Genomic DNA, 20904 nt, shown 5'->3' on the forward strand with positions numbered 1-20904 from the left:
TTTAAATATAGAGCCCTACAAATCCACAGATTTTATATCCACGGATATGTGCATTTGCGGATATGGATGCAGATATCCGTTGACCATTTTTGCGGTTCGCGGCTCAGATGCGGATATACATTTTGTATCTAGAGCCCTGGAAATCTGTGGATATCTGCGGATCCTTTTTGCGGAATGTAGATTGGATGCGGATACAAATTTTGTATCCGTGCAGGGCTCTACTTAAATTACTTCAGGTGACAAATACTGTATAGTTCTGAAGTATTACTGCAGTTGGACTCAGATGAAATGCACTGTACATATAAATATATATTTTAAGGTGGCCATTTACCTAAAGGTGTTAGTTAAGTGGGAGCCAGCTCCTCTTAGCATTAAAAAGGCTCCTTTCGTTCCCTATAAATACTTTCTCTTTAAAAGCAGTAAATCACAGTTCATTTAATAAAATATAGTCATCACCCCAGAGACACACAAAATACAGAGGATAATACAATAGCATTTGGACATAAATTCCTGGGACAGGTGTAAGACAGTGTTTTTGCGGTACATTCTGCTTTATTGACATTCTCTTCAAATGCCAAAAGCTGTTCAGAACCTTTCTTTATAAAGGATGTATAGAAATATATTATGCTTACAACATATTTTTTTTTATCCATAAGAGTTAGCATCACAATTGAGCCAGGATTTTTTCAGTGTGGATTTATAATATTGCAAAATTTGTGTTACTCTGCTTAACGTTGCTACTTTCATAACCCTACTTTTTGTTCTTTGCTCGTGCCTTAAAAGAACCAAGGAGGCTGATATTGCACCCTTAACTCAGGCTAAGTACCTGTTAACTTTATGGAGCACTTTGCCTGAGGAAGGACTGCAGGATCAGATCTGGGTGGAGAAATAGTACAAGTGACAACCATTGTACAGCAGTTTGTCTATAAAGGTGAACTGTGTTTTAACATGTGAAACATCACTTTCAGCCGGGTTTTCTGCTACGAGTATAGACAGGAGGAACAAAACACTGTTATCTACACTGGGATATCTGAGTACTAGAAAACAGGTTAGTAGTTTTTTCCCCATCTTTTATCAAGGAAACTGGCGGACAAACCCTTGGCTGTGGCTGAGGAGCATGTGGCCCGGGCTTGCCACAGAGGTTGTGTAAAAGTAGCAGTTTGCCTTTGTCTTGGGGCCCTGTGCCCTAGTACGGTCCCCTTGTTGTAGAGCAGAGCAGATGAAGGGCTGCTCTGTCTTCCAGCAGCTGCTAGTGGCGCCAGAAAAGGAACCACATAGGGGCTTCCTTTCTCTGGCTATGTCCCCAATGTTAGCAGCTGGAAAGGGTTGGTGTAGGAGTTTCCACATCACTTGAGAATCCCTCTTGAACTGGGATGATGCAGCCTATGAAACCAAGCAGGTGCACTAGAGGATCTGGCTCAATATACATAGCCTGCTGAAGAGAGCTCCTGGTCAGAGTCTGAGACAGGGCTGTAACACCGCCGGTATATGGCAGTATAGTGTATCAGCACCTCTTACTCTACCCATCATGTTCTCCAGAATCTAAGCTTTCATTTAATAATAAAAAAAAATAGTAAGTCTCTTGCCCTTATCGCTACTGAGAGAGCCTCAAAAGCATAAAGTCAGTGCAGTATCCGCTGCCTGCATTTACAGTACCTGGGACAACAGCTCTGAGAGGTGTAAATTGTCCCATTTGGTTGTGTGGGTTCTAACTCAGAAGTCCAGTGTACTGTACTGAGCAACGATAATACTTTCACTGCTTGTCAAACCATGTAAAAAAAGGAGAAGGGGGATCCTATTATGAAAGATCTTCATACTGTACTGTGCATGACAGATGATTTTGGCACCATGGGGGAGTGGGCTTCCAAGAATACTGTCGCTTCTCCCATCCCTCAGTCAACAAGGAGCCTCTTGGAATTCAAGAAGCCTAGCGGGGTCACGTCGGCCTCACTGCAGGAAATCCAAGGGCAGCAGAGATCATGAGTGTATTTGGACTGCATTAAGGAGGAGCTGATCCCAGAGACGATGTGTACACATCTGCAAAATCTACTGCGAGTAGCGTCTTGTGTGGGTGGGGCTTCCTTTGTGGGCGGAGCTTTGCAGAGTACTACCGCCTCTCCCCCCCTCCCCCCCAGTTTGACCTTTAGTCACAGATAATCACTGACTTTAGGAAAGCCATTGGAAAGTGATAGGGTATTGAGGCGATAAGCCCATTTACAATGGAGAAGAGGTATTGGAATTTGCCGCTAGTTTTTCACAGGTATAATGTGGTCAGACTTTTTTCTTTTTACATTGTTTGCCATTATATGGGCAACAGTTCCCATGGAGCAGTGTCTGAGATACTGCTGTAGCTTTCTTCTACTCTGAGTACAGGGAACTAATAATGCAGTTTCTCAGCTACCGTGCTGTGGATAAATGTTGTGTCAAATAGCAGCCACTGTAAAAAACGGGAGGGAGGGGGCAGAATAATGGCGTGACCCTTTCTTTTGAAATTGTGACACCTGTAGTATGCTTTAGCACTATTGTATTGGGAAACATTTCTGAACTGAACTTTGCTGACATTATAATGTGTTGTAGAGAGGCAGGGTGACCTGGCAGATTGAGCATATTGCTGGGAGATCTGGATATCTTGATTCCTAACCTTGTCTCAGCCACTGATTTGTTGTGTGCCCTTGGGCAAAGCCAATTGTCTTGGTTTCCTAATCTGTACAATGGGAAAACCAATATTTTCCTTTCCTGCAGAGGTGTCTGAGGATTAGTGAATTAATGGACAACTTCTTCAAAAGCAGCTAAATCCCACTTTCAAAATTGTCACTGGCTCTGGGTTTCAGAAAGTTAATGGGATGTAGGTGCTTCTGAAAACTTTGCCCAGTGTTTGTAATACTTTCAGGAAGTAGATAACAGGATGTTTTTGAATAGTCCTGGTGTTCCAGCAGAGTTAAATTTGAAGCTTTCCATACCTGCTCTAATGTTTAGTGTATTTAACTAGAACACAAAGCTCCTTGCAAGGAGAAAGGATGTGTGTTGCTTAATTTCTGCAGCCAGTGCAACTCAGTCATGCTGTTCTCTGCTTGTTCTTCATGCAGTGCTCCTGTTTGATGTTCTCTTTAATTTTTCCCATCCATGTGCGGAATGAATTTTGTTATGTGCACCAATATGGAGGTGATGTGTGGCTTGGGTGGGGCTGAGGGATTTGGAGTGTAGCTGGGGCAGAGGGTTGGGATGAGGAGGTTGAGGGCTCTGGCTGGGGGTGCAGGCTCTGGGGTGGGGCTGGCGATGGGGATGGGGGGAGAGGCGTCTCTCCTTGCCACGCTGCAGCCCTGGGGCTGGGGGAGTGGCCGCAGCCCCGCGTGCCCCAAGCTCCCCCATCACCACCCCCCACCTCTCACCGCTGCCCCCACCTCCCCCACTGCCATCTTCCAGGCCCACCTGTGGCTACGCCCCTGAGTGCAGTGTGCACGCCTGTGCGGCTCTGCTAATTAAATGCATGGTCCTTAGTGGCCCCTACGCAGGCGCGCACGTTAAAGGGAACATAGCTCCTGTTGATAGCTGAGGAAATTAGAAGCCTCAACCGAAGGGAGGATATGGCTGTGTTAACGAGGAATAAAAGAAAAATGGTACTATTTTAACATATGAAACTGGCCCATAAACGAAATTATACTATTTTAGGGGATTTTCTTTAATGTCAAGTAATTTAGTTTTTCCAAGGTAGTTATCTAAGGTATATATTAAGAGGTATCTTATTTTATATCACAGACAATGGTCATCATGAAGTACTGAGCAGTTTTCAGCAGATACTACATTGTAGTGTCCGGCATACTTTCATGAGAGAAATAACTGCAGGATCTCAGTAACACTGGTTCGTTGACTCCTAAACGGTAACCCCTTTACCATTTTTCCTGGAAAGAGAATGTCTGTACCTCCAGTTGAAATCATGATGTATTTGTTACTAATTTTATGCTTTTAAGTTTTGTTCCTGATCTCACTCTTTATCCTGGAAACGTTAATTAACATAGGATTTATATGGAAATATTGATTTTTTTTTTCAAACAAACTAATAAATGCCTGTTTGCTTAAAAAAACCCCAGCCAAACAATAAACCTATTTTAAAATACAAAGCACCACTCCTTTGAATTTTTACTCAGGAGATGAACTTGCAGTGGGCGTGCTGGGTGTGTGTGTATTTGTGAAAACATGCCGTGTACTAAAACCAAGGGCCTCCACAGCTTGAGTGAAAGGAACCTTCTCCATTAGCTTGAAGGCAATAGCAGATTAATAAACATGCATACATAGTCTTGGCACAGAGGGGGGGCAAAGAGACATACCCTCTTAGTGTGGATGGCATGGAAGTTCCTGCACTCAGAAGAGCTGCAGAATCGAGCACTTGCCTTTGTTGCTGGGTGTCAGACTACTGAGGAAGTGTCGAAATAGTGAATTGTGGCTTGGTTAGCTCAGTGAGGGTAGGACCGACAAAGATCAATCAAGATTCCATTGTATATAAAAAAATAATATGTTAAAATATTCCATTCACTGTGACTGGATTTGCTCACCTTAGGCTTAAGACAAAGGTTCTCAAACTTTTTTTTTGCTGTGCCTCCTTTCAGATATTCGTGTCCCATGTGCCTAATTGATTTAGGAGCCTACATCTCATTTTCAAAAGTGGTTTAGGCATTTAGGAGCCTATAATCTCATTGAAAGTCAGTAAGATTTAGGGTACGAAGTGCCTGGTCACTTTTGAAAATTGGCCTCAGGCTTCCAAACCAGTTAGGTGTTTTTGAAATTTCACCCAAAGTGTTTGAAGGCCCCAAATAAGATGGGGCCCCAAGTGTACTAGGCTCTGTACAAACAATCTCTGCTCCAAAGGACTTAAGATCAGTTTTGGGGAAGCACTTAAGCATGCAGTTAGCTTTAAGTGCATGCTTAAGTCCATCCCTATTCTGGAAAGCACTAAAACATAAGTTATAGATAAAATAAATATTAGTTTCCCCATTTATTTTACAGAGGGGAAAGTAAGAGATAGAGATTGAGATTTGTCCAAGCTCTGACAAAAAGTCTGTGACAGTCAGGGACTGACTCCTGATCTCTTGTGTCCCAGTGCCTGAACCACAAGACCATCCTTTTACCTCATGTGTAGTTCTCCAGTAAAATGTCCAGTACTTTTCTGTTCTTGTCTCAATCCTGCACCCCCTCGCACCCACTTCACTTCACCGAAGCCACATGACTTTGGACTTCCTTTCCTGTGTCTTTTTGTTCTTCTGCCTTTGGGTCTTCTTCCTGACTCCTTACTCCTGGAGTACAGCCTCCCTGACCATATCAACTGTGCCTCCACCCTGTCCTCCGTTTCTCTAACAGTAATGGTTATTCCAGTACCCCACCATCTGGGTTAGTGTAAATCATTATTAAACATGGTGGGACTACAAGATGCTTCTTATTCACACTGCATTATATTGACTCCCACCCCTTTCCTAGCTTTTTATATTGGCTTACCTACAGCCCAGTCCTGCAGGCTTGCATTTCGATTTATGTACGAGAGTAATCCAGTTGAAATCCCATGAATGCTGAGAGCAGTAAAGTTAAGCATGAGCATAACAGAACTTTGCAGAACTGCCGTAGAATAAGACCTTGTTTCCTTGTGCTCCACCGCCTGTCTCTCTTTATTCACCTGTTATTCCTTGTTTGAAACTTAGATTGTAAACTTTTCTTTTACTTTTGTGTTTGTACAGCTCCTAGCACAATGGGGTCCTGGTCCATGACTGGGGGATCATGGGTGCTACCACAATTAAAATGATGATAATAGGAGACTACCTTCTATATCAGGGGTGGGCAAACTTTTTGGCCTGAGGGCCACATCTGGGTATGGAAATTGTATGGTGGGCTGTGAATGCTCACAAAATTGGGAGTTGGGGTTTGGGAGGGGGTGAGGGCTCAGGCTGGGGGTACGGGCTCTGGGGTGGGGCTGAGGATGAGGGGTTGGGGGTGCAGGAGGGTGCTCTTGGCTGGGACCAAGGGATTTGGAGGATAGGAGGGGGATTGGGGTGGTGCAGGGGGCTGGGGCACAGGAGGGGGTCAGGGGTGCAGGCTTTGGGGGTTGCTTACCTCAAGCAGCTCCCAGAAGCAGCGGCATGTCCCTGCTCCACCTCCTACTTGGAGGCACAGCCAGGTGGCTCTGCGTGCTGCCCTGTCCGCAGGTGCCACCCCTGCAGCTCCCATTGGCCGTGGTTCCCAGCCAATGGGAGCTGCCGGGGTGGCACTTGAGGCGGGGGCAGCATGTGGAGACTCCTGCCTGCCCCATGAATAGGAGCAGGAGTGGGGACATGCTGCTGCTTCTGGGAGCTGTGCAGAGCGGGGCAAGCCCCGGATCCTGCTCCCCAGCGGGATGTCAAGGGCTGAATTGAAAGATCTGGAGGGCCGCCCCTGGGCTGTAGTTTGCCCACCCCTGTTCTATGTATCTGTAAAGCACCTAGTTTGTTGTGGATTGTACAGTTAATTTAATAATAATGGGCTAATTGTGGAAATACTAAAGGGTGCATTCTTTCAAAATTTCCTATAACCATACCTTGTATAGGATGAAGTTTCGATACAAAACTCAACAGTATCGTAATCAAAATAGATATACTGGTTAAAGCTTTTTAAAAACAAATAATTAAAATACTGGCCTCTGACTGGTAGCATTATGAAATAACTTGATGAATTGAAACTGCTCAGTAGATTCCCCATTTCAAAATAGTTGACAGGGATTAAAAAGTAGGTGCCAGGGTTGGGGCGGGGGAATTGGGCACCCACAAGGCACGAAAACTGTTGATCATTCTTTGTTTCCAGCCAAATGGACCACCAAGGAACAAGCTAAAATCCCTTTGTAAGATCGCTCTCTGGAATTCTCTTTCTGACACAGCTCACATGGCAGCAAATTATTCCTTTTTCTTTTTCTCCTTTCCCCAAGCTCTCTCTCTCTCTCTCTCTCTCTCTGTGTGTGTGTGTGTGTGTGTGTGTGTGTGTGTGTGTGTGTGTGAGAGAGAGAGAGAGAGAGAGAGAGAGAGATTTGAAAGGCCCTACCACCGCACCAGCATCTTAAGAAGACAAAGAATGACTGAAATCACGTTCACAAGTTTGAAGTATTTGATGACGAATTGATACTTGACATTAACTGGTATATGGAAATATCCCCGCCCGCACCTGGTATAAAATAAAGCAAGCTATTCATAACACATTCCTGGGTGGTTGAATCTTCACTTCTTTGGGGCTGTCTTGAATTACACTTCCTTCATGCTGAGTGGGCTTTTCTCCTGTAAGGTTACAGTCAGGCGGCTGAAAGATTTGCTGCTATGACGGAGGTTAGAATTTACTGTTGCAAAGGAATTACTCTCTGGGAAAAGTCATTTTCTTGTCAGTAGCATATCTACTATCAGTCTCTTTCTCTCTCTGCCTTGTTTTGGGGTCAAACATTAGTTTTCTAATGCCTTGTGGTGCAACGTGAATTCCAGTTTTCAATCTTTATTTCTTTTCCTAGCCAGTATCACCATTGCTTCCTGCTAATCTGTTTTGAGCTATTGTTGGGGGTCATGAAAGGAACACATATGTTAATTCTCATTGCCAGACACCTTTAATGTTCTTATTTTTCACATTGCATCGTATTGCATTTGACAAAATGCAGATTATTAGGCTTGTGTAAGTAGGTAAATGCTGTAAAGAATCCGTGGCAACCTACAGCTCGACTTTCACAATCGTTTACTGTGGTGGCTTGGTGGCAGGAATAGAATTCTGGACCTTCTGCTCCCAAATCACTCTACTCCTGTTGGTGCTAAAAATGAGCTTTGAGCCTAGACATACGGTTAAGCAGTTTCCTTCCAGTTAAGGGCAGTGGTATAAATACACACTAGTGAGTTCATTACAATATAGACAACAGATCATGACAGGAATCTTTCGTTATTGCCTGTTATGCCCTTTATTTTGGTGAAATGCACATATGTGGTTCCCAGTTTTGCCAGAAGCAAGGTGTCCTCCCTGTACCAATGTGGAGCCCCACTGAAATCAGAAGGGCTCCCTGTGAGTGCAGGGATCTGCCTGAGTGAAACCGCAGGATTGGGGCCTTGGTGACATTGTTCAAACAGTTATCTAACCTCATCATCCTGAGTAGTCTAAGTGACAGGAATGAGTTATCAGTAAGATTTAGGGTGCTTCTGTCTAACAAAATCTTGCGTTGCTGCTCATACTTCAGATATGTCACGTGCCTATGAGTTCTTTAGACTTCAGCATGGATCAGGAATGAGAATTCTACTGCCTCCAACATGCTGTCATTAGACTCTGTAGGGCAGTAAAGCCCAATTCCCACGTGCACTCATCAGTTGTTAAATTATTGATTTAGAGAGCATGGTTTCAGAATATAAAACGGCACCATTAGAATGCTAATGTGAAGCTTAAACGCACACACTGGAAAGAAAAACTTTACCGCTGTCTAGTGTTATAGGCCACTCTCTCAGCAGATCACTGTTCAAGTCCTAGTTCTTCAGAGTCCAGGGCTCTGAGGAAAAGGAACAAACTTGGTGTTGGCAAAGCTGGACAAAAACTGTTTATTTTTATCCCAGAATTGTACCTGTGTCCTCTAGGAACGGGGATAAGCTTCTTTTCTCAGTAGTGGGAGCTCATTCTGAGGATAAGTGGTGGGTGGGGTTTGTCCTATCCTTGAGGTGTATGTGGAATTTGAGGTACAGATCATTTCTCTTTCCTTTCAACATGCTGCTTTGTCCTTCAGTCTCATGGCAGTTCTGAGGGAATTCTCAACTGTGGTGGCAGCTGTCCTCCAGTCTGACAAATTCCATAAATGACCTTACCCAGCCAGCTGGCTGGTAGAAATGCCATCTCAGCCCATGACAATGTGGTCTTTGTCTCCCTCTAGTGGCTGGTCTGCCAAAGAGGATATGAGCCTACTACAGCTGTCTGATAAAGAAGCTAATCTGATGGAGGCACTTTTTATTTTGCTTAAAGGGTCTCAAAGAACGGACTGCCCCTTGACTGGCACTTGTTAAGGATAGTCAGAATTGATCCAAGAAGCATGTATATCACTTCCCTCAAATAGTAAAATTCATTCTTTAGTGGTAGGGTGATCTTCTGGGTCAAAAGTGTCTGCCACAGCAGACAAAATCAGCCCGGAGGTCACTGAGCACTCAGTTCATACCTCCCCATTGCATTAACTGTGTGGATGATGGTGCTGCTTTAGAGGCATCATTCAGGTGCATGGTAACACTAGCCAAGTCTCTCTCCCCCCTCCCAACCCCCCCCAATCTGGTCTAGACTAGTGCTAGTTGCAGCCCAGATTGTTGGAACCAAGAGGAAAAAAGGAAACTTCACTCTGAGCTTGCACTATTGTATTCCTATGAAGGGCTCCAGCAATCTAGGAAGGCTGCATAGCGTTTGGATTATCATTACCAACAACTCTTCCTGCCCCCTTTCTGCCCTATGTTCTGACATTTCCTTTATTACAGTTTCAAGCAGCTTTGAACTGTTTCCTTTTCTATTAAAATAAGAGCAATGGGGGGCTTATAGTAATTGTCATTTAAAAGGGGCTTTTAGGATTTTCACTCCTAGCTATGAAAGTAATTGGCAACAAACACTCTTAGGATGCCTGAAAAACAATCCGTTTTTTAATGTTAACTTTCCATTTTGTGTTCATTATGGGCACACTCCAAGCCATTTGAAGTCAGTAGAAAGATTTCCATCGATTTAAATAGCTTTTGGGTCAGGCTCTATATACAGGGAGTCATTCTTCTTTTTTGTAAATTTACTAATGAATTAGCTAAATCTTTTTTAAAAGAAGAAAATATCAAGTGGAAACAATATTGAAAATGTCATTGAACAATAACTCTCAGTATGTTTCAGCAATATATATTATTCTGTTTTTATGTTTTTGTAAACTTCTTGTAGAAATTCATAATATGGAGTGTAATGGTAGTAAATAAGTGAATATACTTGAAATATCTTGGTATTCAGCTTGGGATAAAGTTTAAAAACAGATTTGTAAAAGAAATCTGCTGCTTGTTTTCAGGGGTGCTGGAACAATTTATATAGTGGAGCTACTGAGAGGCATTGAACCAACCTGTAAACCCTGTACATGATGGAAACCACTTCAAGCCAGGGGGTATGACAGCGCCCCAAGTTCCAACACCTATGCTTGTTTTTTGAGAAAATAAGACAAATCAAGAAGGAAACCAACTGCAGTACACACACAGTCTTGTAATTCCCTAGTAGGTGTATCTAAGAAAGTTTGTGTTAGTTGGTCTATGTAGTGAATGAGAATGCATTTAAGCTGTTGGTGGATAGGATGTTCAAACCTGGGGCAGAGGTCTTGAAGACCCCTGCCTCATTCATAGATTCCAAAGCTAGAAGGCCAAAGAACTCCCCCAGAATAGTTCCTAGAGCAGATCTTTTAGAAAAACATCCAATCTGGATTTTACAGGTTGTCAGCAATGTTGAATCCACCACAACCCTTGGTAAATTGTTCCAGGAGTTAATAACCCACACTGTTAAAAATGTATACCTTATTTCCAGTTTGAATTTGTCTAGCTTCAGTATCCAGCCAATGGATCATATTATACTTTTCTCTGCTAGATTAAAGAGCCCATTATTAAATATTTCCTCCCAGCGTAAGTACTTATAGACTAATTAAGTCCCCCCCTTAAGCTTCTCTTTGTTAAGCTAAATAGATTGATCTCCTTGAGTCTATCACTATAAGGCAGGTTTTCTAATCCTTTAATCATTCTCGTGGCTTTTCTCTGAAACTTCTCCAATTTTTCAACATCCTTCTTGAAGTGTGGAAATCAGAACTGGACACAGTGTTCCAGCAGCAGTTGTACCAGTGCCAAATACAGAGGTACAGTAACCTCTGTGCTCCTACTTGAGAGTCTCCTGTTGCCCGTTTGCCCACAGCATTCCACTGGACACTCTTGTTATCCACTGTGACCCCCAAATCTTTTTCAGAGTCATGGCTTCCCAGGACAGTTCCCCATCTTGTAGGCGAGGCTTACATATTCTTTTTTCCTAAATGCGTATATTAACATTTAGCTATATTAAAACACATATTGTTTGCTTGTGCTCAGCTTACCATGTGATCCAGATCTCTCTGTATCAGTGACCTGTCCTCTTCATTACTTACCTCTCCCCTAATTTTTGTAGTGATGATTTTGGTTTCTTCCAGGTCATTGATAAAAATGTTAAATAGTGTATGGCCAAGAAATGATCCCTGTGGGACCCCACTAGAAAGCCACCTGCTCAGTGATGATTCCCTGTTTACAGCAACATTTTGAGATCTATCAGTTAGCCATCTTTTAATCCACTTAATGTGTGCCATGTCAATTTATATCATTCTAGTTTTTAATCAAATTTTCAGTTACATCATGACTATTACCTCTTATCAGCCAAACTTTAATCTCATCACAAAAAGATATCAAGTTATTCTGACAGGATAAATTTTTCATAAAACCCACATTGATTGGCACTGGTTATATCACCATCCTTTAATTCTTTATTAATTGAGTTCTGTATCAGCCTTTCCAGTGTCTGGCTGGGGATCAATGTCAGATGGACAGGCATATAATTACCCAGATCGTCCCATTTACCCTTTTAAAATATTGGCATAATATTAGCTTTATTCCAGTCTTCTGGAATTTCTCCAGTGCTTTATGTTACTTGGACCTGCTGAATTAAAAATGTCGAACTTTAACTTTAGCAGCTGCTGTTTACCATCCTCCTGAGATACCAGTGTAATGGAAAGCGCATTATCATATTATATGACTATATCATCTGTTTCCCCCATGTGTTTTCCCCTGCCCTCCCCACAACAATACAGAACAGGGATATTTATTGAATACTTCTACCCTGTTCTGCATTTTCATTGATAATTATAGCATTTTGACCTAGTAGTGGACCAATACCACAATTAGGACTCTCTTTTGTTCCTAATATGCTTAATAAGAAGGCGGTTTTGTCCTTAACTCTGCTGGCTGTAAATTTCTCCTTGTGTCCCTTTTGCTTTCCTGATCAATTTTCTACAATTCTTAGCTTTTTGATTTATATTCATTACTATCAACTTAAATTTTCTTTCATTTGTTATGTTTAAATATATTTAATTTTTTATAATTGCCTTCACCTCCGCTCTAAACCAGGTGATTTCTTTAACCAATACTGTCTTTCTCCTCAATTGCAGCTTGTTGGGCATCTAGTTAAGGGTTCTTAAACAATTCCCAATTATCATTCATATTTTTCTGATTAAATTCTTCCTCACAACTGATGGGAGACTTCAATCACCCTGATATCTGCTGGGAGAGCAATACAGCGGTGCACAGACAATCCAGGAAGTTTTTGGAAAGTGTAGGGGATAATTTCCTGGTGCAAGTGCTGGAGGAACCAACTAGGGGCAAAGCTCTTCTTGACCTGCTGCTCACAAACTGGGAAGAATTAGTAGGGGAAGCAAAAGTGGATGGGAACCTGGGAGGCAGTGACCATGAGATGGTCGAGTTCAGGATCCTAACACAAGGAAGAAAGGAAAGCAGCAAAATACGGACCCTGGACTTCAGAAAAGCAGACTTTGACTCCCGGGAACTGATGGGCAGGATTCCCTGGGAGAATAACATGAGGGGGAAAGGAGTCCAGGAGAGCTGGCTGTATTTTAAAGAATCCTTATTGAGGTTACAGGGACAAACCAGCCCGATGTGTAGAAAGAATAGTAAATATGGCAGGCGACCAGCTTGGCTTAACAGTGAAATCCTTGCTGATCTTAAACACAAAAAAGAAGCTTACAAGAAGTGGAAGATTGGAGAAATGACCGGGGAAGAGTATAAAAATATTGCTCGGGCATGCAGGAGTGAAATCAGGAAGGCCAAATCACACCTGGAGTTGCAGCTAGCAAGAGATGTTAAGAGTAACAAGAAGGGTTTCTTCCGGTATGTTAGCAACAAAAAGAAAGTCAAGGAAAGTGTGGGCCCCTTACTGAATGAGGGAGGCAACCTAGTGACAGAGGATGTGGAAAAAGCTAATGTACTCAATGCTTTTTTTTCCTCTGTCTTCACGAACAAGGTCAGCTCCCAGACTACTGCACTGGGCAGCACAGCATGGGGAGAAGGTGACCAGCCCTCTGTGGAGAAAGAAGTGGTTCGGGACTATTTAGAAAAGCTGGACAAGCACAAGTCCATGGGACCAGATGCGTTGCATCCGAGAGTGCTAAAGGAGTTGGCGGATGTGATTGCAGAGCCATTGGCCATTATCTTTGAAAACTCATGGCGATCGGGGGACGTCCCAGATGACTGGAAAAAGGCTAATGTAGTGCCCATCTTTAAAAAAGGGAAGAAGGAGGATCCTGGGAACTACAGGCCAGTCAGCCTCACCTCAGTCCCTGGAAAAATCATGGAGCAGGTCCTCGAGGAATCAATTCTGAAGCACTTAGAGGAGAGGAAAGTGATCAGGAACAGTCAGCATGGATTCAGCAAGGGCAAGTCATGCCTGACTAATCTAATTGCCTTCTATGATGAGATAACTGGCTCTGTGGATGAGGGGAAAGCGGTGGATGTGTTGTTCCTTGACTTTAGCAAAGCTTTTGACACGGTCTCCCACAGTATTCTTGCCAGCAAGTTAAAGTATGGGCTGGATGAATGCACTATAAGGTGGATAGAAAGTTGGCTAGATTGTCGGGCTCAATGGGTAGTGATCAATGGCTCCATGTCTAGTTGGCAGCTGGTATCAAGTGGAGTGCCCCAAGGGTCGGTCCGCTGGCCAGTTTTGTTCAGTATCTTCATAAATGATCTGGAGGACGGTGTGGATTGCACCCTCAGCAAGTTTGCAGATGACGCTGAACTGGGAGGAGAGGTAGATACTCTGGAGGGTAGAGATAGGATACAGAGGGCCCTAGACAAATTAGAGGATTGGGCCAAAAGAAATCTGATGAGGTTCAACAAGGACAAGTGCAGAGTCCTGCACTTAGGACGGAAGAATCCCATGCACCGCTACAGACTAGGGACCGAATGGCTCGGCAGCAGTTCTGCAGAAAAGGACCTAGGGGTTACAGTGGACAAGAAGCTGGATATGAGTCAACAATGTGCCCTTGTTGCCAAGAAGGCCAATGGCATTTTGGGCTGTATAAGTAGGGGCATTCCAGCAGATCGAGGGACTTGATTGTTCCCCTCTATTTGACATCGGTGAGGCCTCATCTGGAGTGTGTGTCCAGTTTTGGGCCCCCACTAAAAGAGGGATGTGGAAAAATTGGAGAGAGTCCAGCGGAGGGCAACAAAAATGATTAGGGGACTGGAACACATGAGTTATGAGGAGAGGCTGAGGGAACTGGGATTGTTTAGTCTGCGGAAGAGAAGAATGAGGGGGGATTTGATAGCTGCTTTCAACTACCTGAAAGGGGGTTCCAAAGAGGATGGCTCTAGACTGTTCTCAGTGGTAGCAGATGACAGAACAAGGAGTAATGGTCTCAAGTTGAAGTGGGGGAGGTTTAGGTTGGATATTAGGAAAAACTTTTTCACTAGGAGGGTGGTGAAACACTGGAATGTGTTACCTAGGGAGGTGGTGGAATCTCCTTCCTTAGAAGTTTTTAAGGTCAGGCTTGACAAAGCCCTGGCTGGGATGATTTAGTTGGGGATCAGTCCTGCTTTGAGCAGGGGGTTGGACTAGATGACCTCCTGAGGTCCCTTCCAACTCTGATACTCTATGATTCTGTGATTTGACCCATAATTGTTTTCAACTTTGTGAAATTGGCCTTTTTAAAACACCAAGTATATAAATCACTGGTCTGGACTTTGTTGTGTTTGCACATTATAAATGGGATCAAGTAATGATCACTTGTACCTAAACTACTGTTAATTTTTAGTTCTGCGATCAGTTCCTCTTTATCGGTCAAGCTGAAGTCTAATACAGAATTCCCTTGTGTTGGATGCAACACTTTTTGTTAGGAAATTGTGATCTATAACATTTAGAAATTCCAAAGATGTTCCCCAGGAATATGAAGTTTGGACAGTGTGCAGTTAATGAGACTGTGGTCAGATGTTCGGCTGCGTGTATGTGTTCTCTCTGCATGCTGTACTGACTCTGGCCAGATAGCCGGTACAGCAGGCTCCGATTGAACTGCCCAATAAATCCACAGACTCAGTTTTCTGCGAAGGAACTTGGTCAGGTTTATTGCCGATGAAGCACAGTGCTAATGCCCCGGCTCAATGTTACAGATACACTAACACATGTATGCTCGTGACAATGGACCAGCTCAGTGAGTGGCAGGACTTCCCATTCTCCCCTTGGCCAGACAAAGACGCTCCCTCTGACATACATCTTTATACACAGATACAAACAAACTACGTATTACCCCTAACGTATCTTGGTGCCATCCCCTGACGTATTTGGTGCCACCCATTACCTTGGACGTGTTGGTTCGATCAAAACATCTCTATACATTATGCTGTCATCCTGAACTTATCTTTAGGAGGGGTCAGTGTGTTCCTGTTATCTTTGGGGAATGTATGTGGTATCGAGATGTTTTGGCACTACCTTTCTGGAATGTGTTTGCTTATATATCCTTATGCCTAGCACGACTTAGGAACTTGTTTCTGCAATATCAGCCCTGTTCTTGCCAGATTCTGAGAACAGGGCCTGCCTCTTGCTCACAACTTAACTTTGCTTTATATTAGCAAGTTATGACCATTACTTTAGGTCAGGCCTCATACCAGGCCTCTGGTACAAGAGCTTATGTCTCGAGCTCTCTTCTTACTACAGAGACAACCAGCAACTATTGAATATGGGGATAAAAATGTTTAAAACCTGTCTCATTCACTGTGCATTATATTACATGCACACAGAATGAAGCAGAGAAGGCACATGAAAAAAACAAAGTATGTGCTCATGTAATTGCAGATTGTACTGCAATATATGTGCATGAGGGGGCAGAGTTAATGTCTTTCAAAGAACCTTAACTTTGACATTTCCTGATTTGAAAACTTTGCTTTGCAACCTCTTTATCATACTCTTTGTATGGGTGTGTGTATGTACGTAAGCAATCTTAATTCATTCTTAATTATTTTATATAGGAATATATAACTACAGTAATGAACTGGTCAGTGTTTATGTGTACCATTGTTCGTTCCTTGTACTATTTTACCATTCTAGACTGCGCAAAACTTAGTACTTGCCCACCATATTATTACACATAAAGCAATAGCCCCCTTGAATAGCATCTGTTCCTGCCTCAAATACTGGGGCAAAAAGATGGGCTTTGTAGCATGCCTTGGAAGTTAATAAATCTGGGCTCTGGTGGACTAGCAGTGATTATGATCTGTAGTCACTGTGTGTCATTCATCCTGTCTTGTATTATCCTGTTTGGGGTTTTGTGAGTGTTTTTCTTTTTGTTTGATTACTATTGTGTGTGTGTGTGTGTATGCTTGGGATTGGTGATTTTCTATTTCTTATAATCCAATTATAGTCCTGTATGTTGATATTATGGCATGCCCTCCCACAAGTGTAATAATCACAGAATCACTATTAGACTAACAGTCTCTACTTCAGTTCTTCCACATTTACTCGGGAGTGACTGCCACCAATGAATGTATTAATTTTAATAATGCAGTTACTGAACACCTTTTTTTTACATGACATTTTTCAGTGCTGATTTCTCCCCTCCCCATTATAAATTATGATTAATTATTCTTTTCTCTTCTTTTGCCTTAGGATGAAAGAATGATGTGATGGAGGTGACTATGGGCTGCTGGTCAGGCACAAGACCCCCATTGTCTTGCCTCACCCTCCTGCTTGTCAAGCTTTTGGTCTGCGTTTGCCAGGGGCTTCACGGGACAATACCACTCGGCTTTCACTTTACGCATTCCATTTACAATGCTACAGTGTATGAGAACTCTGCAGCCAGGACCTATGTCAACAGTCCAAGTAGAATGGGCATTACATTGGTAGATCTTTCATGGGATATCAAATACAGGATAGTGTCTGGCGATGAAGAAGGCTTTTTCAAAGCAGAGGAAGTCATAATTGCTGACTTCTGCTTTCTCAGAATAAGAACTAAAGGTGGGAATTCTGCTATATTAAACAGAGAAATCCAAGATAACTATTTATTGATAGTAAAAGGGTCCGTCAGAGGAGAGGACTTAGAAGCATGGACAAAAGTGAATATCCAGGTTTTGGATATGAATGATCTAAGACCTTTGTTTTCACCAACCACTTACTCTGTAACAATAGCAGAAAGCACTCCTTTAAGGACTAGTATTGCGCAGGTGACAGCAACAGATGCAGATATTGGGTCCAATGGCGAATTCTATTACTACTTCAAAAACAAAGTTGATCTCTTTTCAGTTCACCCAACTAGCGGCGTTATCTCTTTAAGTGGCCGGTTAAACTACGATGAGAAAAACAGATATGACCTTGAAGTTCTGGCTGTGGACCGTGGGATGAAACTTTATGGAAACAATGGAGTAAGCAGCACTGCCAAGCTTTATGTTCATATTGAACGTATAAACGAACACGCCCCAGCCATAAGTGTGGTAACCCACGTACCCTTTCCATTAGACAAGGAGCCTACATATGCTGTTATTAACATTGATGACCTAGATGAAGGAGCTAATGGGGAGATTGAATCTGTTTCCATTGTAGCTGGAGACCCCTTAGAACAGTTCTTTCTGGCTAAGGAGGGGAAATGGATTAATGAATACAAAATCAAAGAGAGAAAACCCATTGACTGGGACAACTTCCCCTATGGTTACAATCTTACTCTTCAAGCAAAGGACAAAGGGTCTCCTCAGAAGTTTTCTGCAGTCAAACTGGTCCACATCGCTAGTCCCAAGAGAGAAAGTATCCCAGTAAAGTTTGAAAAGGAAGTTTATGATGTATCAATCAGTGAATTTTCCCCTCCTGGAGTGGTGGTAGTTATAGTTAAGTTGGTGCCTGAACCACAGGGTGTGGAATATATAATATCTCCTAATCAGGATGCTGAATATTTTAAGATTAATCCCAGGACAGGTCTTATTATCACCGCTCGCCCTTTAAAAATCATTGAGAAGGAACTCTATGAGTTAGAAGTAGTAAACAAAGGTGGTGATTTAAAAGCACAAGTTATTGTCAGGTTAGAAGACGCCAATGATCACACTCCAGAGTTCACACAGCCTTCGTACAGCTCCTTTGTCAATGAAAGTGTTCCTGTGGGAACCAGTGTTTTGTCAGTTTCAGCATTTGACAAGGACAGGGGAGAAAATGGATATATAACATACAGCATTGCCAGTCTGAATTCACTGCCCTTTACTATAAATCAGTTTACTGGTGTTATTAGCACCTCTGAAGAACTGGATTTTGAGTCCTCTCCGGAGAGCTACAGGTTCATTGTCAGAGCCTCTGATTGGGGTTCGCCCTACCGTCATGAAAGTGAGGTTAATGTCACTGTATACGTAGGCAATGTCAACGATAACAAGCCGTTGTTTGAGAAAGTGGCTTGTCAGGGAGTGATTTCATCTGACTTTCCCATTGGTGGTCACATCACTGCTGTATCTGCAATAGATATAGATGAGCTAGAACTAGTGAAATACAAAATAATCTCTGGAAATGATCTTGGGATTTTTTATTTAAATCCTGACTCCGGTGTGCTGCAACTTAAAAAGTCTCTTGTTAATTCTGGTGTAAAGAACAGCAATTTCGGCCTTAGGATCACAGCTACGGATGGAGAGAATTTTGCTGATGCCATGTTCATTAACATTTCAGTAGTACATGGGAAAGTGTCTTCAAAGACCTTTAGCTGCAGAGAGACTAGAGTTGCTCAGAAGCTGGCAGAGAAATTGCTCAAGAAGGCAAAAGCAAATGTGAAGCTGAATTTGGAAGATGGCTTCCTTGATTTTTATTCAATTAACAGACAAGCTCCACACTTTGATAAATCCTTTCCCTCTGATGTAGCGGTTAGAGAGGACTTTCCAGTTGGTGCTAGCATCCTGAAAATAAAAGCCTATGATGCGGACTCTGGATTTAATGGGAAGGTAGTCTATACAATTTCTGATGGTAATACAGATAGTTGCTTTAACATTGACATGGAAACAGGGCTTCTTAAAGTTCTTATGCCCATGGACCGAGAGAAAACAGACCTGTATCTCCTTAACATTACAATTTATGATTTAGGTGATCCCCAGAAATCTACATGGAGACTATTGACTGTAACTGTAGAGGATGCAAATGATAACAGACCTGTTTTTTTACAGGATAGTTACTCAGTTAATATTTTAGAAAGCATGAGTATTGGTACAGAAATGATCCAAGTAGAAGCTAGAGATAAAGATCTAGGATCTAGCGGTGAAGTGACTTACTCAATATTGACAGACGCGCAGCAGTTTGCCATCAATAGTTCTACTGGAGTAGTTTATGTGGCTGACCAGCTAGACAGGGAATTGAAAGCAAACTATACACTAAAGATAGAGGCCAGGGACAAAGCTGAGATTGGCCATCAGCAATTTTCTGTTGTTCCTCTGAAGGTTTTTTTGGATGATGTGAATGATTGTTCTCCAGCTTTCATACCATCTAGCTACAGCGTGAAGGTCCTTGAAGATCTGCCAGTTGGCACTGTAATAGCTTGGCTAGAAACTCACGACCCAGATCTTGGTTTGGGAGGTCAAGTGCGTTACTCTTTGGTGAACGATTACAATGGACGATTTGAAATAGACAAAACTAGCGGCACCATTCGCTTGAACAAAGAACTCGATTACGAGAAACAGCAGTTCTATAACCTGACTGTGCGTGCAAAAGACAAAGGACGTCCAGTTTCCCTCTCTTCCGTTTCTTTTGTAGAGGTTGAAGTGGTGGATGTTAATGAAAATCTCTACGCTCCTTATTTTCCTGACTTTGCAGTCATTGGAACTGTAAAGGAAAACTCCCGCACTGGAACAAGTGTGTTGCAAGTGATAGCTCAGGATGAAGACTCTGGAAGGGATGGGGAGATTCAGTATTCCATCAGAGATGGCAGTGGCCTTGGAAGATTTAGCATCGATGAAGAAACCGGTAAGTTTAGAATATTACTTAATTTATTTTATTTACTTTAACCTTCATAGAAGTTTTTACAATAGTAAAGCAGGGGGATAATTATTTCACTTCATAATGTAACATAAGTTCAGTTCTTCATAATAGGCAAGGTAAAGTTATAAATATAAATGTTTCAGGCATAGATCTAACAAGAGTTTATTACTTGGATGCATCCGTCTCGCAGTGGGTGTGGAATAATACACATTACTTTGCAGTCGCCATAGAGTTCCACTCAATAGCAATGGTGGCTGTGCGGGGATTCCATTACAGCTACCATATTATCTGTTGATAACTATAAATTACTCAGGTCACTTCTGCAGACTGTCACTGCACCCTCGACCTTGACTAAAGGCTGAACCCAATAAAGTAAATGAGGAGTGTGAAATAGGTTTGGGGATCAAAGAATTCCAGTTTCTGTGGTATTACTCATAATGCTGGCATGCTGTTGTTTTTCGTTCGCATTCAGCAGTTTGAAACAATATGTCACGCTGTATCATATGCTTTGAGATAACACACAATTCAGTTTGTGCTAATATTGATTCTCTTCATAACAATAAAATTTCAAACATGCACATTAGAAAACAGTATTTGAATGCTGATTAAGAAGTTTATGTTTTTTAAAGATTTTTAACTGCAAAGTCACCAGCGTTCTAAAACATAAAAATCAAGCAGGAGAAGCTGTGTAGTAAAACACAGTTTAGGAGCTGGCTGTTTAAGTATTTAATAGCTGTTGGCAGTAATGGTGCAGCTGTGATACTAGATTAAGTGTGGAAATTAGAAAACATTAGTTTGCATCTTAAGAAATTACATTAAATATGTTGGGTTTGCTGTGGTTTAAGTAGACCATGTGTTTCTTTTTCTAAAGCTTTTAAT

At 42.3% G+C, this 20904-nt stretch overlaps 1 protein-coding gene across 6 annotated transcripts in view; it reads left to right on the forward strand.

Moving 5' to 3' along the window:
• Window positions 1-20904, forward strand: part of FAT3 (FAT atypical cadherin 3) — a 558201-nt gene that overhangs the window by 100240 nt on the left and 437057 nt on the right. For all 6 annotated transcript variants that reach the window (XM_074956538.1, XM_074956570.1, XM_074956563.1 and 3 more), the window contains exon 2: window positions 16702-20010. In XM_074956538.1, coding sequence (XP_074812639.1) covers window positions 16719-20010 — 3292 coding nt within the window. In that variant the 5' untranslated portion in view covers window positions 16702-16718. The remainder of the gene's footprint in view (window positions 1-16701; window positions 20011-20904) is intronic.

This window comes from Natator depressus, chromosome 1 (assembly GCF_965152275.1).
Source record: "Natator depressus isolate rNatDep1 chromosome 1, rNatDep2.hap1, whole genome shotgun sequence".
Classification (NCBI taxonomy): Eukaryota; Metazoa; Chordata; order Testudines; family Cheloniidae; genus Natator; species Natator depressus.